Source organism: Guillardia theta (genome assembly GCF_000315625.1).
Source record: "Guillardia theta CCMP2712 unplaced genomic scaffold GUITHscaffold_262, whole genome shotgun sequence".
NCBI classification, from domain to species: Eukaryota; class Cryptophyceae; order Pyrenomonadales; family Geminigeraceae; genus Guillardia; species Guillardia theta.
In genome coordinates, this window is record NW_005434414.1 from 732 (window position 1) to 25,758 (window position 25,027).

The following is a 25,027-nucleotide window of genomic DNA, read 5'->3' on the forward strand; positions in this document are numbered from 1 at the left end:
GTTTGCTGCATAAGCTATTTGAGCGCCTTTCGGGATCCGGCTGATAATTTCAAAACCTTCTGGTATCTCATCAATGTTATTCTTCCATCCTATCAGAATGACATGTATTGTATCCAGGATTTGTTCACGAAATCTCTTTTGTTTGTCCATCCAAACCACCACTCGTTGCAGTTCCCTTGCTCTCTTCTTGTCCAGAGCCTGGGGATGTGTGTGTAGGGTAGGCCAGTTACGAAATGTACTGATGTCGCATTCTGTAATCTCCGCTAAATGTTGTAAAAACTCGTATGCCAATGGTTGTGTTTTTTCTTGGCGAACCTCTGATACTACCTCCTCGAGTTGTTGCCACCATGCTGTAGCTTCTGTTTCGCCGTCGTCCAATGCATTAACTATTTCCAGCAGCAGATGGATGCTTTGATTGCAGTCTCTTCGGTTATTACCGTCCTCTTCCCTTGTTGCAGATGCGAAGGGAGCCGAGTCCAGCGACGCTTCCAACCATTCTATTGGTGGATCCACGGTCTTGCTTTCTTCAATTTGAGATCGCTCAAAGATGGCTATGTTCCCTTGAACTTTGAAAGGTATGTTGCTTGTAGTGTAACAGAATCTTTCTTGCTGATTCCCTCCTTCATCATAACAGGTGGGGTCATGTTGGAGCCACCGCCTCAAAATTACCCGGGTGCAAGCCTTCGTATTCGTTTCCTCTCTCCCTTGGTCCGGTCTGGCTAGTTTCTTGTGTGGCTGAAGTTCATGTGGGCTAGCCTCCCTTTTTCCTTTCCTTCTCTTGTTTGGGGGCTTCCCCTCCTCCCTGGCTGGCCTTCTTCTCTTCCCTGTTCCTGCCTGCTCAAGTCCGAGTTTTGCCCAGATGACATTCGCTTGTAGATATTGTGCGAGGATTTCTTCTGCTTGTTCCCTTTGCTTTGGGAATGGCCAGAGTCGCACGGGCAGGTGCAGGGAGATGCCCTCGGTATCTGGGACGGGTAAAATACTTGTCATGGAGTGGAAGCCTACTTGGGGCAGTAGTCTCCATGCCTTTGCAAAACTCTCCCAGCCTTGCCGAGCAGGAGATGTAGGTAGGGAGTTTTCTCCGGACGGCAGGGAGTTTTCTTCTGAGAGCATCTTGTCCTCCAGGTCGTGTAAGATGGCTATTGTCCCCGGTTTCATCTTGCTTTCAATCATTTCCCAACTGATGGTGGTCTGCGCTCCAGATTGCGAGTCTTTCCGGTCCTCTCATCTCTTCGTTCTCTTTGAGTCTGCCCGATCTGATTTCTCGTTGTAACTGGTTTATTGTTTGACACCCCCATTGGTTGCACCATGATGTTAGTTTGTGGATCAGACTGCTTTTGATATCATCATCCACCCTGCATTTCTTATTCGTTTCTTTCTCTAGATACCGAATCGCCGCCCTTCCCAAGATGGGTGCTGGATGGGGGAGTTGGAGGCCTCCTCTGTCCCAAGGTAGGTGAAAGATAGCGTTGCTTGTACTCTTGCTCAATCCCATAGCTCTTTTGAATGCTCTGGTCCAGAGGGTATCTAAGGTTTGTAAGTCTGACCAAGACCAGCTCACCAGTACCGCCGAGTATCTAAAGATATTGACGATGCCTACCTTCACCAGGTAATATTTTTGGGCTGCCGAGTAAGCAGATGATTCAATCAGCTTTGTCAGTTCTTTTGTCTTCTCCAAGATGTGTTCTTTCTCTCCCCACGTGAAGGGGCAGGTGTGCGCCTTGTTGCCTCTTCCTCCTGGTCTCCACAAGCTGATCCGGATCCCTAGATATTTGAACCATTTTGTCGGTGGTAGGTTCACAAACTCCTTGTCAAAGAACTTGATGTTTTGTGTTCCTTGGATCTCCCTCTTTAGCCGATAATCAAAGCTGGTGATTTCAGATTTCTTCGTGTTCAGTTCTAATCCACTCCATCGACAGAATCGTTCTACCACTTGAACAAGCGTTTTCATCTCTCTCACTGAATGTGCTATCAGGACAAGGTCGTCTGCAAATGACAGATTATTAGGGTGTTGAGTTGCAATCTCGTTTTGTTGATCAAGTTGTCTGGACAAGATGCTGAGCAGAAGATTTGTTTTTGGTGGACTCGCGGGGCTGCCTTGAGGTAATCCCCGGAGGAGCGGGATTGCTGCTGTATCAAACCTCTCAGTCTGGATTTGCAGAGCTATGCCTTGACTGCAGCTGACTGCGACGTCGACATCGCGCTGGTGGAATCCATATACCTCCATGATTTTTGCGATGGATTCAACCGCGACGTTATTGAAGAAGTTGGCAAAGTCGAGGTATAACAGTATAATGTTGTTTTGACTGCTCTGGGCCTCCTCGATGATGTTAAGTAGTCTATGACCTTGACGGATCGTCCCGCCCTCGGGTCGGAAACCCTCTTGGTTATCTGTTAACAGCTTGTGCCTCTCAGCTGCTTTTGCCAGTCTGTGTGCTATCACCGCTTGGAAGATTCGCGTCACCGACGAGAGGATACATATAGGACGCATATTTTCCAGAACATGACAGAGCTCGTTTTTTGGAAGGAGTCTGACTCGTGCTAGCATGTTCAACAACGTTTTGTCTCCTGTCAACGCTCTACTGATCACTTTTCCTATCTCCTCCTTTGCGCTGTCAGGTAAAGCTTTCAGGATCTCGTTTGAGATCAAATCCATGCCTGCTGCCTTGCGATTTGATACTTTTTGAATCCAAATCTGAATTTCTCCTGGCTCCAGGGGAAAAGCAATTTCTATTTCCCTGGTCGGGTGTTGATCAATGTTCGCGGGAGAGTTGAATTCCGGTGGTTGGACGGAGGTGAATGATTGACACTGTTTGCAGAAGAAGAGGATCGTCGTTTCTTCGTTCTTCTGACCTTTGTCATATAGCGGGATCAATCGTCCTCGTGTTTGACACTCCGCCTTTGCGCAGGTTCCATTCGTCGTGCAGCCGTTGACTGCGAAGAAGGTTGCCGTGTGGGTTTCATCTTCGAGTTCGCTAGCCAATCTCATAGGGAGAAATTGCTCGATGTTCTTGTATCCTTCTAGGCGCCACCCTCCTGGTTGTGGGAGCAGTTCCCGAATGATTTGTACAATCAAATGTGCTGGCGCCACGGTGAGGGAGAGCTTCTTTGATGTTTGATTTCCCGCCCCGAGGACCTCAACGTGCAGTAAGGTTTGATGTTTTGCATTCCAAAAAGTTTTGCTTGATTCTTTGGAGCTGTTTTGCAGGAATGCTTCCATCAGCGGATCCAGGTCCTGTAAATACTCTAGCTCTGACCGCTGCAGCGCTGGTTGGAGATCGCTCCATGAGGTGAGTTCAATTGTATTTGGGTGGCATTTCTCTGGCAGTTGGCTACTCATTGGGGCTTTGGGCTTATAGTCTGATTTCTTCCCCATTGCATTCTGGGACTCTTTACTCCCTATCGTGCCCAGTCGTCGTCGGCGTTCCTCGCAAGCTTTCAGGAAGGTTTGTTGGTCCTGTTCGGTGCAGATCTCCTTGAATTTGATCATAGTCTCTCTTAGTTCGGCGTTGATACTCGACTCCCTGTGTGCACGATCAATATAGTCTGTGATTTCTGATGCGCTTCTCAGATCCTTGCGAAGTTGCTTAATCTTCCTTTTCAGGTCCATTTGAATCTTCGATGAGTATCGCTTCCCACCTGAGGTTCGTAGGGGGATTTCCTTAATGGGAAGGGCAGTTGTTATCAAATTGATAATGTCTAAACCCTATTATTATTATGTGAGTTTATTAGAATGCTAGAATGTTGCTCGGCCTCGTTGTGGGCTTTTGCAATTTGATCCTAGTCTAAAGAGGCGCGCGAGCACTGGGAGTACACGGCCTACAATGCGAACCCTGCTTCTGAGGCGTCTTTCTACTTTCTACTTCTGCTGTCTTCTCTTGGCTTCCTCAGCCTCAGTCAGGAGAGTTGCCTCTCCTCACCTTGGCCTTCGGTCGCCACCTACTCTACCTCCATTCAGCTTCCTCACCCTCAGTCAGGAGAGTTGCCTCTCCTCACCTTGGCCTTCGGACGCCACCTACTCCTCCTCCATTCAGCTTCCTCAGCCTCAGTCAGGAGAGTTGCCTCTCCTCACCTTGGCCTTCGGTCGCCTCCTACCTTCTCTCCTTACCTTGAGCTCAGCTCAAGCTCGGTACGGGCTCGCCCCGTCTTCTTCCTCGCCCTCGCCTTGCTCTTCCTCCATGTCTTCCTCTTCTTCGTCATCTTCCCTCATCTCCACCCGCAGTCGGTCCTTCTTGTCCACCTTCAGCGAGCAGGCCAGCACATGCATCTCTGCGAATTTACTCAGTGCTATGAACAGGAAGCTAAGAGATCGACGCTCTATGTCGTCGCTCTCCGCCTCCTGCTCAAGCTCAGCAGCTGCCGTTGCCCGTGGCGAGAACGCGCTGCCCCTCCTTGCCTTCTTGCTCTCTCCTTGCACGCGAGTCCAGCGCTTGCTCTGCAGCCACTTCCCCAGCTTCTCCTTGAGAACGTTGCGTCCCACTCCCTGCTCCTCTGGCGTCTTCGCCCACTCTCCCAGCGACATGAACTCCAGGCTCCCCGGAGAGTAGAAGGTGTCGTGGAGGTTGCCAACAGCCTTGTCCAGGACCAGCTTGATCGGCTCGCTCGTCCCCGCCTCGTTCAAAGAAGCTGCATCTTCGATGACTGCTGACAGCTCGCTGACAAGCTGCATGTCCTCTTGGCTTGACGGAGATGCTGCCTCCATTGTGATCCTCTCCAGGTCTGTAAACTCCAGCCACTCTCCCTCGCTTTCCTCCTGTCGCTGCGCTGCGTCGCTGGTGCCCCGCTGACCAGCCGCCTCAGGCTCCTTGTCGAAGCCGACTGCTTCGAGCTTGGTGGCTGCGCCTTCGAGATAGAAGGGCAGCTCCTTCATCATGCATCGAGCATCCTCCGTGGAGCCGAGGAGGATGCATAGCTTGGACCCGTTCCAGGACTTGGTGTTCAAATCCTCCTCCATGTCGATGCCTTCAACTTTGATCTCGAGCCTGTTAGCGATCTCCAACAGGACTCTCTTGACTCTTGCGATGGACGTGTTGCCGCCGTTGCACAGCCCCTCCATCTCCTTCCTCGTGAAGCGACCAGATGCCGCCGTCGACTTGATGATGATCTTGATCTCCTTGCCGTCCTTGCCGCCTGCCTTCTTCTGCAGTCTTGATGCCTTCTTCAACTTATTTCTGGACACAAAGCGATCGGCTGTCAACTCGACTGCGAGCGCCTCTCTGATCTTCGGGTCCTCGCTGAACAGAGTCAGGTGTACTCCCTCCATCGCTTCGCTCTCTCGGAAAGCTCGAAATGCTGTATCATTCGCCTCTGGGGAGCTCGAGGAGACGATCCACTCCACCTCCCTCTGTCTCCAGATGACGTTGGCCCCTACAGCGACGAAGCCTTTCTGACCTAAGCCTTTGTGGACTTGCTGTCCTGGCGCCCCAGCGACCAGCATGCCTGCCAGCGGCTGGAGTTGGACCGCTGCAAGGGACTGGCGCAGCAGCTGATAGCGATAGACGGCAGCTATCTCAGCCGTTGTCATGCCGCCCAAGGTTAACAGGTGGGTCAGCTCTGCCAAGCTGCCCCCTTTGCCCCAGGGTCCTCTCTTGGCTCGAATCTTGAAAGATCGATCGTGCACGATGCTCACATGTACAGCTGTGAACTTGCGACCATAGATCGCGAAGTCCTCTCTTCCCTGCCAGAGCTTCTCCGCTTGTGCATTGCGGAGGAAGGAAACAGTCACCGGGATCTCCTCAGCACTCGCTATCTCGGGTCTATACGGAGCCTTCCACATGATTGCTTTACTCTCTTGCACTGAGTCTACGATCAGTCCGATCTCTTCGAATTTCTTCTTCAGCTTCTCTTCATGGTTGACATACACCGAGGAGATGCCCAGGAGAGTCATGGAGATGAAGGAAGTCACCTCGTTGCCTGCTGAGGCGGTGTATGTCTCGACCTTCTCCTTCTTGGCTTCTTCAATCTGCTTCATAAACCATTCTCTGGATGCGTCACTCCATCCAGTCATTGCTTCTTGTAGAAGCTCACGTCGTGCCTGCTGACATGTCGAGCGGATGGCTTCTGCGATAGCGTCGGGGGTGCATCCCTCCACAGCCTTGCAAGCCTGGGCTGTCCTGCTGTTAGGATAACGCTTCGCGAAGCTCTTCACCCTCTCGACCAGATCAGCTTCGAGGACAGAGGCATCCACAAGTCCGCTCTGCGTGTATTGGCATGATCTCTGATACAGCAGGTTGCGAACACTCTCATCATACTGAAGAACCATACTTAGAAAGCTATTTGAAGTATACAAACCTCTCGCTTGCAGCTTCCTTGGCGCCCTGGCAGCTTCCCCTACACCACGCGTGCAGCCATGGTGACCACGCGTGCAGCCATGGTGCTAAACCCTAAACCCTAAACCCTAAACCCTAAACCCTAAACCCTAAACCCTGAGCTGCGCCTGCCTCCTTGATGCTAGGCTTGTTTTCCTTCCCTGCCGCCTGTGCTCCATATGTGGCTTGCCCCTGTGCCGCGCCTGCCCCCTCACCTGCCCCCATCGGACTAGGTCGACTCGCTTCCCCTTCTTGCCGTCCATAGCATGTGTTGCACCTCCATCAGTTGCTTGATTGCTGCTGTCTTGATGCTTTCCCATTCCGTGTCTTCCAACCCTAAACCCTAAACCCTAAACCCTAGTAGTAGTAGTAGTTGAGTTTATTAGAATGCTAGGTAGGTTGCATGGCTTGTTATCACCTTGCTCTATTCTAGTCTAACAGGGATCTCGTGACCTGGCAGTTCGGCCCGACTTGGCTGGCCCCTATGGCAGCCGTGCTTCTGCTCTGCTCCCTCCTCTGATATACTTCAGTGGTCTTCCCCGGCCCCAGCCAGTGGAGTTTCCTCCGCCGGCCTTGGCCTGGGTCGTCCGTGCTTTACTTGTGTTGCTTCCTCGGCTCCGACACACCTTGGCGGTCTCGGCCGGCCTTCGGCCAGTGAGTGGATGATGGATGAGGTGGCAGGTGGGTTGTGGATGGGTCCCTGGGACTCACGTCCCTTCCCCCGGGCCTCGGTCCGGACAACCCTAAACCCTAAACCCTAAACCCTATTATTATTATTATTATTTGAGTTTATTAGACTCTTAGTCGAGAATTTCATAGCTAAGAACTATTGCTCTTTGCTCATCTCTCGCCTAACCCTAAACCCTAAACCCCAAACCCTAGTCCGATCTCTTCGAATTTCTTCTTCAACTTCTCTTCATGGTCGACATACACCGAGGAGATGCCCAGGAGAGTCATGGAGATGAAGGAAGTCACCTCGTTGCCTGCTGAGGCGGTGTATGTCTCGACCTTGGCCTCCTCCATCTGCTGCATAAACCACTCTCTGGATGCGCCACTCCATCCAGTCATTGCTTCTTGGCGTCGGGGGTGCATCCCTCCACAGCCTTGCAAGCCTGGGCTGTCCTACTGTTAGGATAACGCTTCGCGAAGCTCTTCACCCTCTCGACCAGATCAGCTTCGAGGACCGAGGCATCCACAAGCTCGCCCTGTGCGTGTATTGGCATGATCTACGATACAGCAGGTTGCGAACACTCTCATCATACTGAAGAACCATACTTAGAAAGCTGTTTGTTGAACTATACCAAACCCTTGCTCGCAGCTTCCTTCGCGCCCTGGCGGCTTCCCCTACACCTGGCGCGCAGCCATGTGCCCGAAATACCCGGCGCTGCAACCCTAAGGCCCGCCAAGGTAACAGTGCAGCAGGCAAGGACCTGGATGTCGCAGTAGAAGTTGTGGGTTCTGGTTGATGAAGCGATTCCGAGGGAGGAGAAGAAAGAATTCTCCGTAATGCGGGTTTTCATTGCATCATTTTAGGAATTGACACTCTGGTGATGAATTGCAAATGAAGCTACGCGACAGACAGCCGAGTCAAAAACAAGCAGTCCATCATCTGCGTCACCCATCGAGCCCTCCCTCCGATGATGCTACGATCAGCGAAGCAGAGAATTCTTTTTAAGCGACTGTTTGGGGAGGCGGTAGGATCTCATTGTTGCTCGACCACGTGAACCCATGGTTATCAGTGCTTTCTTGGGAGGAGTGAACGTCGAAAGCTTACACCATGTGTTGGCCTGGCTTTTATGCGATGCGCTCAGAAAGCATGGAGTTTGTCAAGGAAACACTGCCATCGGTGTTGAATAGAGAGATCTTGCTGAGGCGTCGGTACATGTTCTCCAGCTTTGCCTTCTCCTCCTTTGAACATCATCGGTATCACCAACTTCAAATCAGCATTTTCACGACTTACAACCAACACTGAATGGATCCGCATTCTTGCCTGTTCCTTAGGTCACGTCTCGCCTCGTTTCTCGCCACTTGACTCACCATACGCATCGCCATCACTCGTCTCTCCATATTCTTCTCACTGAGTCAGCTCCTCATGCTTGTCTGGCCACAATGATTCACCTGCAGATTCGTATCGCCTGCCTTCACGCCGTTCCCCACCTCATCTGGAGCATTGACATCAAAGGAGCTGCTATCAGAAGGGTTCAGCACCTTGCTCCAACTCGAGGAAGACAAGCATCTCTTTCGCATCGGCGGGCCTCAGCAGCGGATCCTTATTGACGATGAGCCAAGTACTTGTGCTAGGAAGTGCCTCACCTTTGCAAGAGCTCTCTTGTAAAGGAATGAGGTACTCCGCGAGATTGGTGGGCCTGAGCGAGGTCACAACATCAGAGTCAGCCCCCTTCTCTCTTACTTTGTTCGAGCGTAAGATCCCGAGGCTCTCCTGCTTTGATCCCTTGTGCCTTCCGTTAATCCAAGTGGAGCAGCGCATGCCAATGAATACAGTGTATCATGTCTTCCATCTTCTCACTGATTTCAAAGGGAAATTCCCCTGCGAGCAGGGGTCAACATGTCAAAGGCGGGAAAAGAACAACCTGACAACATGTGATATAGAAGAATTCCAACAGCCCAGATATCGATGGCTGTCATATGACATCCAGTTAAGCAAACAAGACAGGCAAACACAACAACGACCAGTGGAAGCATGCTTTCCCTCCAGCAATTGTTCAGGAGCGAGGTATGCTGCGTCTTGATGCTTTAGGGTTTCATGAGCTACTTCAAGCATTCTCAGCAGTCATCGACCTTCGATCTTCTTGCAATTCCTTGGAATGATCATCAGCTCGAACATACAAAGGAAAAGAGACATTACGTTCGCCAACTCCATGTGTAAAAGAGAAATTGATGAGCTGTGCAGAAATAAAACTCTGAATCCTCAACACATACAGTGATATCTTACTTTGACAAATGGTGCCATCTTTGCAATCATGATGTTGGAGGGATTGATACCGCAGTGCACAATCGCTAGCACGCTGATTTAGAGAAGAAAAAAGATGTATGAAATCAACACCTCGCGCATGTAGAGCAGAAAGACCCTTTAGCACTCCTCGTATGATAGCTACCGCCTCCTGTCACATGAATCATGAGGCAAGCAACCGTCAGGATAAACCCGATGGAGGAACTTACATCTTCCGAGAAACGCGTGTGGATCTTCAGCAAAGCGTCCAAGTCACTACACAGCACTTTCAAACTAAAAAGCTGAGCGCTTCCTCCTCTGAGAATGCTTCACACCTTCCTTGGATCGCTTCCATCCTCACATAGGTTATGCCCTCGGCAATGGAGTGCATTTCGAAACATCTGCGCACACAAGTCAGTAGGAACAAAGGCGATCAAGATCAGTACTGAGCGACGTTGGGATGCTCTAGTTGACCCATGGCCAGATGCCTTTCGAGGAAAGTTTGATGCTCGCTTAGAGGCACCTCTCTGAAAACATCTCACTCTTCAAAATAAATAGAAGCAATGACGGCACTTGGGAACAATCTTCAATACAACAGAAGCTCGATCACTTGAACTCTGGAAAACACTCAGTTTCTCATTCTCTAAAGTTCATTCGTCACATGTGCAAGGATCAGAAAGCGACTCTTCGTTCTCTTTATGTTTCTCAGCCATGAAAGATTCGTGTCAATCGTCCTTAAAACATCAATTGCCTGTAAATTGAATGATTCATTTGCATTGAAACTTTTCTCAGCTGATCATCTCTGTACACCCTCTGACCCTCCCTCATCCGCTCCTCAGCTTCTTCTCCCTCTTCGCTTGATCCTCCTCTCATGTTCGTCTCTTACGTCGTTTCGGTCGCGCTTGTCGGCCACATTGGCATCCACCATGCCGTTCGGGTCAGCCCTTTAGTCAAGTTGACCCCGACGATAGCTGATTTCAATCGATTTGATACTTGACAAAGTCTGCACTTTCACAAAGATGCATCGGAGGGGTGAGTGACGAAGAGGAGGAGGAAGGAGAGGAGGTGGAGAAAGTCAAGAGAGAGAGAGAGGAGGAGAGAGGAGAGAGGAGAGAGGAGAGGGAGAGAGGAGAGGGAGAGAGAGAGAGAGGAGGAGGAGGAGGAGAGAGAGAGGGAGACAAGAGAGAGAGAGAGGAGGAGGAGGAGGGAGAGGAGGAGGAGGGAGAGAAGGAGGAGGGAGAGAAGGAAGAGGAGGGGGTGTGGGAGGGAGGAGAGGGAGACGAGGGAGAGGGAGACGAGGGCGATCACGGCTGTGAGGATGAGCACTATGACGATGAGTGATATGAGAGCAATGGAGGAGGAGGATGAGAGGGGAAGAGATAAGAAACAGGGGGTGAAGCAAGAGTTCGCTTGTGGACTAATTGTTCAGATGGATCAAGCACTTGATAAGCATGTGCTTGTGCTTGATGAGTCTGGTAGACTCAAAGCAAAAGAGCTTTGCGGATCTCGGCTATGAAGGAGTTGATCTGTCCAACCAGGGAAGGTAAACTGCTTCAGAAGATCAGTGTACCCATGCATGATCCTGCTGCAGGTTTGACGAAGCACTCATGCTCTTCTTAGAGATGGAACGCATGCAGCCACTGGATGCAGAGGTCAGTGAAGGTTGTGAGATAAATGAGAGGACAGTGAAGGTTGTGAGATAAATGAGAGGACAGTGGAGGATACGAGTGGGGCTAGTAGGATAGTAGAGGATACGAGTGGGGCTAGTAGGATAGTAGAGGATACGAGTGGGGCTAGTAGGATAGTAGAGGATACGAGTGGGGCTAGTAGGATAGCGGAGGATACGAGTGGGGCTAGTAGGATAGTAGAGGATACGAGTGGGGCTAGTAGGATAGTAGAGGATACGAGTGGGGCTAGTAGGATAGTAGAGGATACGAGTGGGGCTAGTAGGATAGCGGAGGATACGAGTGGGGCTAGTAGGATAGCGGAGGATACGAGTGGGGCTAGTAGGATAGCGGAGGATATTAACTTGGGGTCAGAACCTTGTAAACATCGCGATCTGCCTGGAGAATCTCAACCGGCTGGATGAAGTGGAAAGATACTTGCAGAAGTGATGGATGCCGTCCTCCACCTGCTCCTGCTCCCTTGACTGCTTCCCAGGGCTACCAAAATCGAGCCGAAGCGCGAAGACGCCTGGAGCATGCTGGGGCAAGTGTTTGTCAGGAGAGGGCAGGCAAGGAGCTTTGAGGGGCATGGCATGCAGACTGACGGCTAGGATGCAAGATCGACTCTGCTCTGGTAGCCTACAGCAAGGCTATCAAGTTGCACCCCAAGGCAGACATGCTTTACTTGTAAGAGGGAAGGTTGGAGGAAGAGAGATGCTCTTGGGAAGCGAAGAAGAGCAAACGTGGGAGGATGGGAGAAAGAAGATGAGACAATAGGATGAGACAATAGAAGAGAGAGATCATGGAAGAAAATCGAAGGTCGGAGGCTAACTAGCTAAAATGACTTGGATATCTACAGTGCGCGTGGCAATGCTCATCAAGCAAGGGGAGATCACTACAGCGCTTCTGCGTATGTTGCGGGCTGCTCTGATCCCTGCCTTGACTCGCTTCCGGCAGAGATTTCTTGCAGGCGACCAAGATTCAAGACTCCAACTATCAGGTGCTTGGTACAGTAGCACTTGTGTTGACGGAGGCAGCTATGAGGAGGAGGAAGAGCAAGAGGAGAAGAAGGAGGAGGAGAAGGAGGAGAGCCTGAGTCTCTTATCTCGTTCCCTGCAGGCGTGGAACAACCTTGGCAGCGCGTACATGAGTTTATCCCAGAACGAGGAGGCGATCCAAGCTTTGCGGAAGACGCTGACGTTCATCCCAACCCATCCTATCCCTCTCACAAACCTCGTCATCACTGAGAACAGAGTCTGCGAGTGGAGCCGCAAGTACAAGCATAACAAGTGAGATGATACCTTAGGCTTTGATCTGCTCGAAGTGTTTGCGATGTGCTAGAAGATGAGTTGTGAGGCTGGGATAATCTTCAGAACGTCATCTCATATTGTTTCTCCTCAGGCTTCTCCGGAAAGCTCTCCATGAGCAGCTGGCTCAGCGACGCTCTTTGGTTGTTCCCTTCCATGCCTTGTGAGCTCTTCCTCCTCTCGCGTACTCCAGCTGACATGGTGCTGCAGCGAGTTCAATTTCAGCTCAGACGAGCACAAGAGGAACGCTCAGATGTGGTCGAGGACCGTGGAAGAAAAAGTAGAGCAGAAGCAAGTCCAAGTGAGGCCGTTGACTTGCAACAGGTTGCATACCTCAACCGCTTTGAACCGGGAGGTTCGAAACTGGCAGGGAAAGGTAGCAGATTGAGAATAGGTTACTTGTCGGGATCCGGTGAGCCGCTCAGTCAAAACCCGGCATCAATGCTTTCCTTTTTGAACTTGTCTTCCCTCTACTTGTTTCTTATGCCTTTGCACGGCTTATCTTGTTCTGAATCTTTTCTCTCCTCTTTCTCCTTAGGCCTCTTCTCTTCCTGTTTCTCTACCTTCATCTCCTTGAGCTTGACTTGACTTCTTTAGCTTGACTTGACTTCTTGGGCTTGAGTTGACTTTTCCTCCGCCCAGGGTTTCACAACTCCACCACCACCGCTCGGAGCATGAGGAGTCAATTCTCAATGCACAATCGGTAGGAGGAGCCGCCGATAATAAAGTCGATTGAGAGGAGTGCAGCATGTCGGTAGACGTCTACTGCTACGCTGCTCAGGGCGATGATGGTTCGCCTGTTCGCGCTGCGATCAAGCGAGGATGCGACAAGTAGGCGGAGAGAGCAACAGGTCCTTGATTCCTGACTGAATCCTTCCATGCAGGTTCGTGGAGCTTCAGGGGAAGAGCCATCAAATGGTTCACATTTTTCTCCTCCCCTCTCTTTCCTCGCGTTCATCTTTTCTACCCTGCCTGCCCACCATACCATCCAACCCACTTCTTGCTTTCTCTTTATGTCATTCTTATCTTTACTCCTTTTCAAGTCAATCTTATCTTTACTGCTCTTCAAGTCATTCTTATCTTTACTGCTTTTCAAGTCATGCTTATCTTCACTTCACTTGTTTCTGCCCTTCACTTGCTCAACCCTCGCTCACCAACAGAGCAGATGGCAGAGAGAATAAGAGATGACAACATCAACGTTCTTATCGACCTCACTGGCTACACTATGAACATGCAGACTGAGGTGTTCGCTATCGGTCCTTCTCCAATTCAGGTCCTGCAAAATTTCTCCTCCCATTTCTTTCCTTTTGTTCCATTCTCGCTTTGCCTATTGCCCTGTGCTAGGGAGGATGCATCCTCCTCCTTCAACTTTCTTTCTCCTCCTCCCTTCTTCCTTCTTCATCAGAACTGCTCAAAACCCCCTCAGGTATCTTTCCATGGCTTCCCAGGCACTATGGGCGCGGGTTATATCGACTACTTGACATCTGACCCCTTCACAACTCCTCCTGTAAGGTTTTCTCCTTCACTCCCAAGGATCTTTTGAATTTCTCCATCGCCCTCCCTGTGTCTTGTAGATGTCTCTTGCCCTCCTCGTTACATCTGATACCTGTTACATTGGTAGGACTATGCCGAACATTACACTGAGCGACTCGTCCTCCTCCCCAACACCTACCTCACAAACGATCACCGGCAGAGCCGCCGAGAGGTCACAAAGAGGAAGGAGAGGGGGAGGAAGGGGATCTGCTGCTGCTGCTGCTGCTGCTGCTTCATCGAATTCAGATTGACGTATCCTCCAGGTCTACCTGACAGGCGATGATCCCATTCATGGACCCAAGGTGTGAGGAGCTGCTGGAGATGAAGATGGAGCTGATGGAAATGATGATGATGATGATGATGATGATGATGACAATGACGATGATGGAGACGATGATGGAGACGATGATGGTGGAGATGGAGATTGAGATGATGATGGAGATGATGATGGAGATGATGATGGAGGTCGTGATGATGAATATCCTCTCAAAGAATGAGAAAGTGCGGAGGATCACGTCTGATGATGAACAGCCCACCAGGAGAGAGCTAGGTTTCGACGACGATGACATCATTCTCGCATGTTTCAATCAGGTCAACGCTCATGCTGTTGTCGTTTGTCCTGACAATCGAACTCAAATCATGCCATTACAGCTTTACAAGATAGAGCCGGAGGTCTTCGATGTGTGGATGAAAATTTTGAAACGAGTCCCCAGGCAATGCCTTCATCCTAGTCCTCCTCCTCTATTTCTCCTCTCCTCTTACTTCCCTAGCCCTCCTCCTCTATTCCTCCTCTCCTCTTACTTCATCCTAGCCCTCCTCCTCTATCCCCCTCTCATGGACCTCCTCTAGCCTTCATCCTTGGATTGCTCCAGTGCAATCTATTCATCTCCTTGCTCTTACTTTCTCTCCAGCGCCAAGTTGTGGTTCCTAGAGTTTACCAAGCAGGGAGTTGCGAACCTCAAAAAATCTGCTCAGGTTTGAAACAGAAGCTTTCCTTCCTATCAAATTGAACATCCTCCACACACTCCATCTCCTCCTCTTCCTCTTCTTTCTCCCCCTTCTTGCTTCCTCTCCCACTCAATCCGCCACTTCATCCATTTTCTTCGTTCCTACTCCATCCTTGCCCTTCTCCTTTTCTTCTGGGAGTTTCTCCTCCTTGTTGTTTTCTCTTCCTCCTCTCTCAATCTCTTTGTTTCTTAGAAGCGAGGAGTGGACCCATCGCGCATCGTCAGTCACGAGCAGTTTCCTCGGTGAGAGCAGGAGGGGGAGATGATGACGATGATTTTTGCGCCTGCAGGGAGAGAGAATTTCGAGTGAAGGGACTGGCTGATGTTTTCTTGGACACTCCTCTCTTCAACGCACACACTACTGCCGGTACCATCCTCTTCATCCCTCCAGCATTCCTCCTCATGCTCTTGCTGTCCTTTCCTTTCCCACCTATCCTTCCTTGATCGCTCTCTCCTCTCTCCTCTCTCCTCTCTCTGCGTCTCTTTCCTCTTCTTCTTGTTCTGCTCTCCGTCTATTGATCTTGCTCCCATGGCAGGCGACGTTCTGTGGAGCGGAGTTCCCATCCTGACACTACCAGGTAAACCAAGAGGGACGGGAGGCTCGAAATATCAAGACAAAGTTGAGAAGGAAAGAGGAGGAATCAGTCAGTCAGACAGTCAGTCAGACAGTCAGTCAGGCAGGCAGGCAGGCAGGCAGGCAGGCACAAGAGGAGGGCAGGAGAGTTTGGCTGGTAATGACGCGAGGAGCAGGAGAGAGTTTTGTACAGAGAGTCGCATCGGGGATGGTGAAGTCAGCAGGAATGCAATGGATGGTCACGAGAAATCTCCTTGACTATGAAGAGCTTGCGGTCAGACTCGACCCTTTCCTCCCCTTCCTGCACTACCACCTCGTCATTGTCCTATTCCTCACCTTCCTTTGCATTCTCCTCCTCCTCCTCCTCCTCCTCCCACTTCCCTCACCCCCCCTTCTCTTTAATTTGCTTCCTCAGCGTCTTCAGGTTGTCCGTCCTATCGTATTGAGTCTTTTTGTGCAGGTTGCCCTGATACAGCGGAAGGAGCGGGCGAAGAGCATCAAGGGAAGGTGAAGGGAAGGGAAGAGATGCGGGAAGTTGAAGTTGAAGCAGACTAGAGGATACAAGAGATGAACTTCCTCTCTTCGACACTCAACTGCTTACTGTAATGTTGACTTTGTCTCCTGCTCCTTCTCCTGCTCCTTCTCCTTCCCCTCCTTTTCCTCCTTCTCCTCTTGCCCCTGACATGGCGCAGGAGGAGTTTGAACGAGGACTCCTGATGACCTGGGAAGTCCATGAGGCGATAGGAGCTGCTTACAATATCGGTACAGCAGCTGGGGGAGGGCTGGAGGGAGGTTGTGCGGGGAAGGGAAAGGGGAGAGGGGGGGAGGAGGGGCGAAAGATGTGCGTGTAGCTGAGATGGTTTCAGTGGTTAGCAGGTTGGGTGCAGATCGCAACATATTCCCTGATGGCAAGGTCGCATCCTAGACGAGTGAGGTATGGAAAAGAAGGAACGAAAACTTGAAAAGAAGGATCGAAAACTTGCATCGAAAACTTGAAAAGAAGGATCGAAAACTTGCAACGAAAACTTGGAAAAGAAGGATCGAAAACTTGGTTATGATGAGTAGCCGGGTGTCATTCAGTCTCTCAATAAAGTAGAATCCTCACAGAACGATGATTGCAGTCGCCATATCAATGTACTTCGAGACATGCCGTTTGCGGAATCTTTGATCAATCGTTTGGCTGCGGAAGCGAAGGAGGATGACTAGGGAAACTACACGAGGCCTCACAATGAAGGACTCAATGCACGGTACTGCGATGAAGTTCTGAAGCAGAAGAAGATCTAAAGCAAGATACAACAGGGAGAGATTCCTGCAAAGTAGCTGAGGCGTGGAGAAGGAGATTACAGCATCTTGCAGACGACCTTGATGGCCATCTTGAAGGAACATCGCAAGGAAACAAGACAGTTGAAGTGACAAGTGTTACAAGTTTCAATCTCAGCAAGACTTTCATCAATCACTATGAGAGTCTCTCGATTCGAATACGTATCTTTTGTCATCCCTTCTTGCCAGCGTTCCCCATAGCTCGTACGCAGAACTGAGCTGTCTGTGTCTTCGCCTCCTTCTGCTTCTCTGAGACAAGGAGGGTCAGTCGGGTGGCCGCCTGGTTCTCCGGCTCGATCTCTAAGATGCTCCTGCAGTCCCGTTCCGCCTCCTCGTAGTGACCCAGCTCCAGGTTCGCTTGCGCTCGCCTGAATTTCGCCTTGATCATGTTCGTTCGAATCGCAAGCGCTTGACTGCAGTACGCGATAGTTTCGTTGTACTTGGCCCGCTTGTAGCACACGGTTGCTCTATTCGTCAGCAGTAGAGCCCTTTCGTCCCCCACTATCCGCCGATGCTCCCTCGAGCCGTCACCCTCCTCGCACAGCAGGAGGTCAAAGGCGCTTTCATAGAAGCTGTCAGCTTTCTCGTACTCGCCCGACGTGAAGAATTCGTTTCCTCGCTCTCGGCGTATCTTGACGTGGCGCATCAGGTCCTCGAACTCCATGCTCCACGACGGTTTGACGTTGAAGATTTGACACTCCCACAAGATGTGCTCTGACTGCCCGAGCTCAGGCAGCAGAGGCTTCAGACTAGGACCGACGCTCCTCGCTATCTCACCGGAGATATCGATCACAGCGTGCTGCCCCTCCTTGAGATGTACCAGCGCGTCCTCGATGTACCCGCCCAAATCTCCGTCTCCAATTATGACGGTGAAGTTTCGAGCAGGCATGAAGACGTGACCTGCAGACGTTGATCCCTGCCAAGCACGTCAGCTCTTGTCAACGCTCGCCAACTCCCTAAGAGACTCACATGTAGCACGAGTGTGACGATGGACAGGTCTTGTATATGCGTGAGAAATGACAGAGGAGCTCCGATGATCTTGAGGTTCACTGCCCCTAACTTGTCGCTCTGAAAGAGTTCAAGCTTGACATCCCAGTCGACAAGCTCGACGTAAAACTCCAACTCGTCATATGGGAGGTCTGGATAGGCCAGGTTGAAATACTCCCTTTGTACGGTAATCCTTGTAAAGAGTAAGGCTGGAATGCGGGGAGATATCATGGAGAAGAGACAAACCTTGAGATCGATCCCTTGACGAGCTCTTTGCCAATAGCTAGCGCAATGCCGTGAGGTAGTCTGCCCGACAGCTCTTTGTAGTCGTGACGAGTCCCCGTGTGATTCAAAAGATATTCCTTGAATTCGTCCGGGCAACGACTCTGACATCAAGGGGATCAATAGCATGAAAGAGTGTCATAAGAGCTACGTCGCGAATCCTCTGATCAGCCAGCTTTTCCTCGGGACTCTGAAAGTTGTCTTGATCTGCGACAAGTTTGACTGTTGTCATGATCCCACCGGCATTGCTTGCAGACCTTGTAAGTCATTTTTGTAAATCTCATTGTTGGAATCGGGGAAGGAGCTCCGAAGGATAGTGAACGTCTCTTCATTGAGAGATTTGAACAGCATCCTCCCCTTGCAATCTTTGATCACATTCGCAATATTTGTGAGCAGCTGACCTGATGTACGACGATGTATGTTAACCTGACATCAACTTCATCCCCCAGATTTGTGCTGAAGGGAGTTTTCCAGTTGACACTCGCATCGAAACTCGAATGCCGCGCTTCCCTGTTGAGCAGTGAGCATACAGACTGCACAGCAAAAGAGCTGAGCTCACGGTGAAGTCGGGACAACTGTTCCATTTGCAAGGACCTGAACAACGTTTCATCTTGAGAGCCAACAGCATTCTGATCGCAATACATCGGGCCACTGAGTTATGTATGAGAGAAGTATGCTTCCTTTGCCATTCTTCAAGATGTCTTCTCCTCCGAACCGTAGCAGCTCTATCTCCTGTCAAGGAAACAGTCGACCGAGCACCACAATCAGCGAGCTTACCAATGTCACTGTCGCATTCGGCGGCACCAGCCCGTCTTGAGCTGGACATGAACGAGTCAGACATGATGCGGAAGCCAAGAGTACTTGCATCCTCTGGTTCCAAAAGCGCAGCCATGTTCCGCCTAGAACAGGTACAGTCATCCCACACCCACTTCCTGGTTCGAGGCTGCAGTCACACCTTGACCAGGACCCTGTCTCCGCAGCGCATCCGCTTCAATGCAGACTCGATAGCTTTGATCTGTGAGGGCAAGATGAGACGACTGCTCGCACACCATTTCACTGTACATGACATCCATGTGTGCGACCTCTTTCGTCCACCATTGCAGTTGCAGGATTGCCTCCGAAGGTGTTGTTGAACACACGCTTCCCTTCTGTGAGGTATCCCTTGTAGTTGTAGAAGACCACACAGGGGGTGGAAGGCAATGGCAAGCCTGTACCTCTCTTGACGTACTTCATCTGCTGCTCTCAAGATAAGGCCTACTAGTCAACTTGCACGGGTGGGTTCCTTACCATCCGTGGGGGTCCTGAGGGTACCGAGCTGCCGCCTCGTAACCGGATGGCATGAGAGGGCAGGGTAAGGAGGGGAGGAGGGGAGGGAGCCACGAGGTGTGAGAGGTGGGATGGACAAGCAAGACATGCGAGCAGCACGTGGACGATCATCCAACTTCTCCTCCCCATCCTCGAAGCGACTGCTCAGGTCCCCCTGAGCATTCCCAGAACCCTCGGCGTATGTGGACATATGAGTAAACTTTCTGGTACAAAACCACAAGTGCCGCCGGGCGGCCCGGTCCATCAGTGGGATCTGGTCACGTCGCCGGGCCGCCGAGCGTGACCACATGTAGTGTAAAAGCACCGCGACAGCTCTACAGTACGGAGGCTCATGCTGGGCCGCTGGGCAGCAGAACCGACTTGGCAGTGCGCAGTGCCATATAAGTTGAACGTGTCATTCAGTCACAGTGAAGGGAAGTTTGGGAACTTAGAGACGCCTGAGGCATCCCAAAACCCGGCTGAAAACGCAGCGCCATATAAGTTGAACGTGTCATTCAGTCACAGTGAAGGGAAGTTTGGGAACTTAGAGACGCCTGAGGCATCCCAAAACCCGGCTGAAAACGCAGCGCCATATAAGTTGAACGTGTCATTCAGTCACAGTGAAGGGAAGTTTGGGAACTTAGAGACGCCTGAGGCATCCCAGCAGAGGCCGGGAGGCTCCCGGACGGACTTAGAGGGCTGAAGATCCGCGCTCATAGGAGGGGCAGTCAGCCTTGCATCGTTCCCAGGCAGTGTCAATGGCAGAGAGGACCTGGAAGGCGTCAGCTCTAAGACATTTGACCGCGAGTTTGACCTCCGGCGACAGAGCGTTCTTATCCTTGAGGGCCTTGAGGTTCGAGTCAAGCTGCTGCTCGCTGCTCGCCCCGATGATGATCGCGTCGCCATCCTGCGAGAAGAAGAGAAGGACAGTCAGGGAGTGAGAGTCAGGGAGTGAGAGTCAGGGAGCGAGAGTCAGGGAGCGAGAGTCAGGGAGGGAGAGTCAGGGAGGGAGAGTCAGGGAGGGAGAGTCAGGGAGGGAGAGTCAGGGAGGGAGAGACAGGGAGGGAGAGACTGGGAGGGGGAGTCAGGGAAGGTGAGTCAGGGAAGGTGAGTCAGGGCTAGACTAGAACATGACTGGCAGCTGACAGCTCCTGCTCTGCTGCATGCGAGGGGGAGAGAGAGGAGGCATAGCAGGCAGCAAGTCGGGGCAGGTTTATCACCTGTAGCTTGGAGTGGTGCAGGAGCCATCGGAAAGCCGCGGAGACCATGCTGAAGTGATGAAAGCTCAGAGATGAAAGTTACAGTAAGACTCCGCAAACCTTGTCTGTTCTGCATCGCACGCCTTCTGAATGCTGAGATCACGTGTGTCAGCTTCCCATTGTGAAGCACAGCAAACGTGTTTTCACCTCTCTGCAGCATCGAAGAAAGAATCCTTCCAGAACCTGGGGGAAAGGTCAAAAATGACATCATGTGTAACAGTCACGTGATACGTCAAACATAGTCAGACATGACAATTACGTAGAATGTCATATACTTGAGTCGATTACAGTCGAATGTAACAGTCACATATGATTTCGAATGTAACATTCGCAAGTATCCAAGATGTCGTGGAGATCAGAGGCAAGAGTAACTGAGAAGGCAGATAATCGCATCATACACGACAGATGAATGTGATGCTGAGCAACAACAGGAAGATTTGATCGAAACATCTGAAATTCACCTGTCCTTGTACATCTTGTTGTTTTGAAATCGACCAGCCGACGGGTCTTCATTTCTCTGGTGTTTGCCCGACAGAATACCGCCAGCAAGCGGGTTGTAGCAATAGAAAGAAATGCCAAGTTTCCTTCATCCCAGCTCTCAGACATCAGCAGCAGCGTGAACAAGATTTTCAACCTCAAGCAGGGCAGCAGCTCCCGTTCTACCTCTCTTGTCACTGCATTGTACATCCCCTGATACACCTGATGAGACTGTGAGATACCAACACTCACTACATCTACATCACAGTCGGAGAGAGGTAGTTGTTCTTCGAGCATATCTGATGGATGTAGCAAACTTCCCATGCCTTCGATGGCGCAGTGACACACAGAAACGATTGCAAAACAAGACTGAAATGAGTTTGCACCTGAAAGTTCGATAGCCCCAGTGCCTGTACAAGGTCAGACGAGAGGAAGTGTTAAACGTTTCTAGCCACCTTGATCTTCCCTTCTTTGTGCAGCTGGTTCACGGTAGCGAGTGTGTCTTCGATGCGCGTAGCTGGGACGAGGAGAGAGGCAAGTCAAGATAACAAGCGAGAAGGTGAGGAAGAGGAAGCGGGGCAAAGAGGGGGGGGCGTTTGACAAGATGGGGAAGTGGGGGTGAAAGGGGGTTAAACCAGTGTCAGGAGCATGCAGGTAGAAGAGGTCGATAGAATCTCGCTTCAAACTCTTGCAACTTGTTTCCACCTGAGCAACACGAGATCATGACAGAAATGTGACATCTCATAACAGAAACGTGACATCTCACCTTCTTTCGAAGCTCTTCCGGTGACAAGCCGCCATTGCCATTCATTGTCATCCCCTGCCACGGGCCTGCACCACCTGTCAACCCAGCAACACAAGCAGCGCAGCGCCTGACCGGCTTTGGTTGCGAGTACCCCAAGTCGCTTGGCTCTATGAGAGGAATCAGACTAGAGGGAAGCTCGGATATCGCAGAACCTCTCAGTGTCGGGTCCCAGCAAAGCTCCAATCATCTCTTCTGTCTTCCCTCCCGCATACGTCAAGGCCGTGTCAACGTCCTGTACCGACTTGTCACCATGCCAGAGCTCGGGCCTTGCGAACCTTGTGTCCGGCATCGAAGAAAGCATCGAGCATCTTTCCCGCTACTTGGTTTTCAATCTTTGATGACGAATAACTCCAGCCGAATGTCATCGTTCCCAGGATAACCTAGAGCAACATCAGCAAGGGCTGGGCACAGGCTGGCAGGCAGGCGATCTACCTGTATGTTTGTGCTCATGGCGCAGGAGACGGGAGAGGATGCTGGTCTCTTACGAAGCTGAGAGCGGAGGAAGCTGCTTGCGTGTGTCTGTGCTCGAACCTGCAGGTGCCGCACTGATCCCAGGCAGGCAGGGGGGAGCATGTGGTAGGGCAAAGGGGGGATCGCCTTTATATGTCCCCGGTACAAATTATTGAAAATTTTACTACCACACTTTAAATATTTTTCTTGAAATAAGTTTTAAGATGAGTGTGTTATGGTACTGATATTATATATATCCATAGCAAACTTGTTTTATAAAGGACAGCACAAGAAGCTACCTGCCAAATAGGATGAATGTTGGGCAGCATATTTTTGCGACTCTAGGAGGGAGGAGTATGGCAAAAGCGGGGTCGAGTCTCCTCCTCCTCCGCCTCCTCCTCCTCCTCCTCCTCCTCGCCCTGTCATGCCGGGCAGATGCCGAACCTGATGAAGAGACGCAGGCAGTCGAGATCCTCTTCCCGCGAGACAGGAGGCTGATGTCGCGCGAGCAGGAGCAGGAGCCCGTTCTGCTTCTCCGATTCCGTTGCTCTGCTCTCCGCAAAAGTGCCTTGTCACTCGCGATCGCACAGAGAAGCTTGATGGAGGGGAAGAAGGAGTTCCAAGCAGAACCATGCAGGGATGACCAGACTCATGAAGATCGCTTTTACAGCTTGACGAGGCCAACAAACATACACGTCCACGACAGGTTCGATGTGATCAAAGTGAGTTTGCGAGTCGAAGAGAGCCAGGAACGAAAGGAAGGAAAGGATCACAGCGAACTGTTCACTACCAGCTGTCACTTCTGGTGGCCTCCTCAAGATTCTTCTCGCAGTGTTCTCCTGCTCCTCCCCTCCTTCTGCTTGTCCAACTACATCATCTGGAAACACCTCATCACCGAGATCGCGTCATTGTATGCAAATGTCGTGCTGCCGGTCAAAGAGGAGGAGAAAAGACTGTGAGCATGAGATATTTTGATGTCGTTCCTGACCCTGTCCTTAGGTTTCATGTCTTTGTCAAGGACTACGTCAACGTCCAGCCCCTCCCCTTCCGCCATCTGGTTTGCTGCGATCCCCTCTCTTTCTGTTCTTCCTCCCGCTAGAACAACTGAAGAATCCTCCTCAATCCCCCGTCTCCCTCCTTCTCCACCACCACCACACCTCCTCCTCCTCCTCCTTTCTCCCCCTCCTCCTCCCCCTCCTCCTCACTTCACCCTTCACTCTCCTCATCCTAAACTCTCCGCCCCTAGTTTTCACACCTCCATGTCCGCTGCTGATCATCGTCTTCAGTCCGACCTATCGAAACTCTTGGATGAGCTGACAGGTGGAGGAGGATGCATAGTCAACAAGCAAGTGACGCAGCTGCTGCAGGAGACACCGAGGTAGTCGGAGCAGGACAATGGAAACCAGACGAGGAAGCGACAATGCAGGAGAAGCTATCAAGAGCTTCAGATGAAGTTTGTCCCCTAGGAGACTCACAAGTCCTCTCGCCCTCCCTCCCCATCCTCCTCCAGTCCTACCTCCACGTCGGACTGACTTGGGAGCATCTCCCTCCTCCTCTTGCCTCTTACTTGCGTCTCTTCCTCTCACAAGAGCCTTCTGCCGACCCGCTCCTCTATCAGCATACTCGCCAGCTCCTTCTCCCTTACGCCGCCTTCCCTCCTTCTCCTTCTCCTCCTCCTCCTCCTCCTCCTCCTCCTCCTCCTCCTCCTCTTCCTCCCCCTCCTCCTCGCGTTGGACAGTCGCGAGTCGCGTTTGTCTGGGATGTTGCTCAATCTCCATGCGGGATGTTCAGACATTTGCCGGAGATGCGCAACGTGACGACCAAGAGGAAATTTTCAAACTCGGAGGAGCGGGAGGAGGGGCGGGAGAGCTTGTTCCTTGCTCCTCACCTACTGGAGCAGGCGGATGAGATTCATCTTCGTCACAGGTCCCAGCTGCGCTCGTGAGGGTATCGAATGACGTCTTTTTTGGTGTCAAGTTTTTTCGCCGTGTGGGTCGATCGGCTCAACGTCTCCCGCGCCTCTCGCAGAGTTATCTACGTGTGCGCGCGTGATGAGCTGACGGAGAATGAGCGATGTGGACGAGCAGGAGCAGGAGCAGGAGCAGGAGCAGGAGCAGGAGCAGGAGCAGGAGCAGGAGCAGGAGCAGGAGCAGGAGCAGGAGCAGGAGCAGGAGCAGGAGCAGGAGCAGGCACAGGAGGAGCAGCAGGGAGGTGCGAGTTGGTGCTAAAGTCAAGGGAATGGATCTATCACAATCATGATTGGGAGTTTGTTTGCCTGCTGCCTGCCGACGGTACCGATAAGATCACTCGAGAGAATGTCAAGGAAAAGTTGAACAGCCGAATACCCATGGACGAATTTACCCCTCAATTCTACCAGGTCATCTCCTCCTCCTCCTCCTCCTCCTCCTCCCCCTCCCCACTCCTCCTCCTCCTCCTCCTCCTCCTACGTCTATTCCCCAAGACACTCCTCCCCATCTGGATAATCCTCTCCTCTCCTTCTCTTCCATAAATCGCGTTCTCTGTGTCTTCTCGTTTCCTCTTCCTCATCATCCCCCGACAGAATTATGAAATCTGCGACGACAACTACATCTCCTGGCGAAAGGTCCTGGTCTCGACCCTCCTCTCCTCTCCTTCCCTTTCCTCCTCTCTTCTAATCTCCTCCTCGCTTCCCTTGACATGATGCTCTTTCTCCTTGTCGCTCCCTCCTCCTCCCTGGTTTTCTCCTCTCACTGTTACTACTCCGTTACTTTCCTCCCTCCCTCCGTCCTTGAGCCACGACAATTCTCAATGGGAGACTAG

The 25,027-nt window shown here is 51.4% G+C and overlaps 7 protein-coding genes across 7 annotated transcripts in view; 4 read left to right on the top strand and 3 right to left on the bottom strand.

The window, feature by feature from the left end:
* The first annotated feature begins 958 nt into the window (after positions 1-958).
* GUITHDRAFT_156452 (hypothetical protein) lies at positions 959-2,297 on the top strand. Its single transcript, XM_005818852.1, has 9 exons — positions 959-1,067; positions 1,126-1,151; positions 1,203-1,218; positions 1,385-1,452; positions 1,521-1,609; positions 1,661-1,712; positions 1,769-1,791; positions 1,976-2,103; positions 2,162-2,297. Exons 1-8 carry the CDS (start codon positions 989-991, stop codon positions 2,013-2,015), a joined length of 393 nt encoding a protein of 130 aa, XP_005818909.1. The 5' UTR covers positions 959-988; the 3' UTR covers positions 2,016-2,103; positions 2,162-2,297.
* On the top strand, positions 2,256-3,290 carry GUITHDRAFT_156454 (hypothetical protein). The gene is made up of 6 exons (XM_005818853.1): positions 2,256-2,281; positions 2,339-2,619; positions 2,717-2,766; positions 2,820-2,857; positions 2,910-3,152; positions 3,209-3,290. The coding sequence occupies exons 2-4, from the start codon at positions 2,547-2,549 to the stop codon at positions 2,850-2,852; spliced, it is 156 nt and encodes a 51-aa protein (XP_005818910.1). The 5' UTR covers positions 2,256-2,281; positions 2,339-2,546; the 3' UTR covers positions 2,853-2,857; positions 2,910-3,152; positions 3,209-3,290.
* Positions 3,291-8,773: 5,483 nt separating this feature from the next.
* Positions 8,774-9,736, bottom strand: GUITHDRAFT_148968 (hypothetical protein; the record flags this gene model as incomplete). Its single annotated transcript, XM_005818854.1, has 8 exons — positions 8,774-8,856; positions 8,900-8,947; positions 9,000-9,060; positions 9,262-9,326; positions 9,373-9,430; positions 9,489-9,534; positions 9,594-9,659; positions 9,705-9,736. The coding sequence occupies 8 exons, from the start codon at positions 9,734-9,736 to the stop codon at positions 8,774-8,776; spliced, it is 459 nt and encodes a 152-aa protein (XP_005818911.1).
* Positions 9,737-10,709: 973 nt separating this feature from the next.
* Positions 10,710-16,268, top strand: GUITHDRAFT_121883 (hypothetical protein; the record flags this gene model as incomplete). The annotated part of the gene is made up of 24 exons (XM_005818855.1): positions 10,710-10,801; positions 10,850-10,910; positions 11,298-11,368; positions 11,419-11,476; positions 11,542-11,609; positions 11,782-11,832; positions 11,880-11,922; positions 12,042-12,211; positions 12,324-12,392; positions 12,440-12,509; positions 12,554-12,641; positions 12,872-12,932; positions 12,977-13,060; positions 13,114-13,147; positions 13,395-13,502; positions 14,039-14,434; positions 14,963-15,012; positions 15,060-15,136; positions 15,306-15,347; positions 15,520-15,617; positions 15,804-15,850; positions 15,894-15,945; positions 16,036-16,105; positions 16,210-16,268. The coding sequence occupies 24 exons, from the start codon at positions 10,710-10,712 to the stop codon at positions 16,266-16,268; spliced, it is 2,019 nt and encodes a 672-aa protein (XP_005818912.1).
* A 675-nt stretch (positions 16,269-16,943) lies between these two features.
* Positions 16,944-17,291, bottom strand: GUITHDRAFT_39867 (hypothetical protein; the record flags this gene model as incomplete). Its single annotated transcript, XM_005818856.1, has 1 exon — positions 16,944-17,291. A coding segment is annotated over one exon (348 nt), but the record flags the coding sequence as incomplete, so codon positions are not given.
* A 2,541-nt stretch (positions 17,292-19,832) lies between these two features.
* On the bottom strand, positions 19,833-22,370 carry GUITHDRAFT_98704 (hypothetical protein). The gene is made up of 16 exons (XM_005818857.1): positions 22,211-22,370; positions 22,054-22,158; positions 21,931-22,010; positions 21,851-21,885; positions 21,740-21,804; positions 21,609-21,678; positions 21,429-21,490; positions 21,360-21,383; positions 21,240-21,299; positions 21,131-21,195; positions 20,958-21,080; positions 20,644-20,679; positions 20,557-20,589; positions 20,458-20,506; positions 20,052-20,144; positions 19,833-20,009 (listed from the first exon to the last, which is right to left on the bottom strand). The coding sequence occupies exons 1-16, from the start codon at positions 22,349-22,351 to the stop codon at positions 19,929-19,931; spliced, it is 1,122 nt and encodes a 373-aa protein (XP_005818914.1). The 5' UTR covers positions 22,352-22,370; the 3' UTR covers positions 19,833-19,928.
* A 214-nt stretch (positions 22,371-22,584) lies between these two features.
* Positions 22,585-25,027, top strand: part of GUITHDRAFT_148971 (hypothetical protein) — a gene marked incomplete at both ends in the record, with an annotated part of 3,707 nt that continues 1,264 nt past the window's right edge. The window contains 7 exons of the mRNA XM_005818858.1: positions 22,585-23,183; positions 23,228-23,285; positions 23,515-23,548; positions 23,596-23,705; positions 23,967-24,154; positions 24,206-24,605; positions 24,789-24,830. Of these exons, the coding sequence (XP_005818915.1) occupies positions 22,585-23,183; positions 23,228-23,285; positions 23,515-23,548; positions 23,596-23,705; positions 23,967-24,154; positions 24,206-24,605; positions 24,789-24,830 (1,431 nt within the window). The remainder of the gene's footprint in view (positions 23,184-23,227; positions 23,286-23,514; positions 23,549-23,595; positions 23,706-23,966; positions 24,155-24,205; positions 24,606-24,788; positions 24,831-25,027) is intronic.

Bases quoted from the DNA above. Each gene is read 5' to 3' on its own strand.
- GUITHDRAFT_156452 (XM_005818852.1), top strand. From the start codon at position 989: ATGGAGTGGAAGCCTACTTGGGGCAGTAGTCTCCATGCCTTTGCAAAA. The intron at 1,453-1,520 runs GTAGGTGAAAGA...GCTCTGGTCCAG, and splicing joins GAGGCCTCCTCTGTCCCAAG to AGGGTATCTAAGGTTTGTAA. The intron at 1,792-1,975 runs GTAGGTTCACAA...ATGTGCTATCAG, and splicing joins TTTGAACCATTTTGTCGGTG to GACAAGGTCGTCTGCAAATG.
- GUITHDRAFT_156454 (XM_005818853.1), top strand. From the start codon at position 2,547: ATGTTCAACAACGTTTTGTCTCCTGTCAACGCTCTACTGATCACTTTT. The intron at 2,620-2,716 runs GTAAAGCTTTCA...TCCTGGCTCCAG, and splicing joins CTCCTCCTTTGCGCTGTCAG to GGGAAAAGCAATTTCTATTT. The intron at 2,767-2,819 runs GAGAGTTGAATT...CACTGTTTGCAG, and splicing joins GTGTTGATCAATGTTCGCGG to AAGAAGAGGATCGTCGTTTC.
- GUITHDRAFT_98704 (XM_005818857.1), bottom strand. From the start codon at position 22,351: ATGCTCCCCCCTGCCTGCCTGGGATCAGTGCGGCACCTGCAGGTTCGA. The intron at 20,590-20,643 runs GTGAAAACACGT...ACGTGATCTCAG, and splicing joins TTCTTCGATGCTGCAGAGAG to CATTCAGAAGGCGTGCGATG. The intron at 20,010-20,051 runs GTCAAACTCGCG...GACGCCTTCCAG, and splicing joins AGAACGCTCTGTCGCCGGAG to GTCCTCTCTGCCATTGACAC.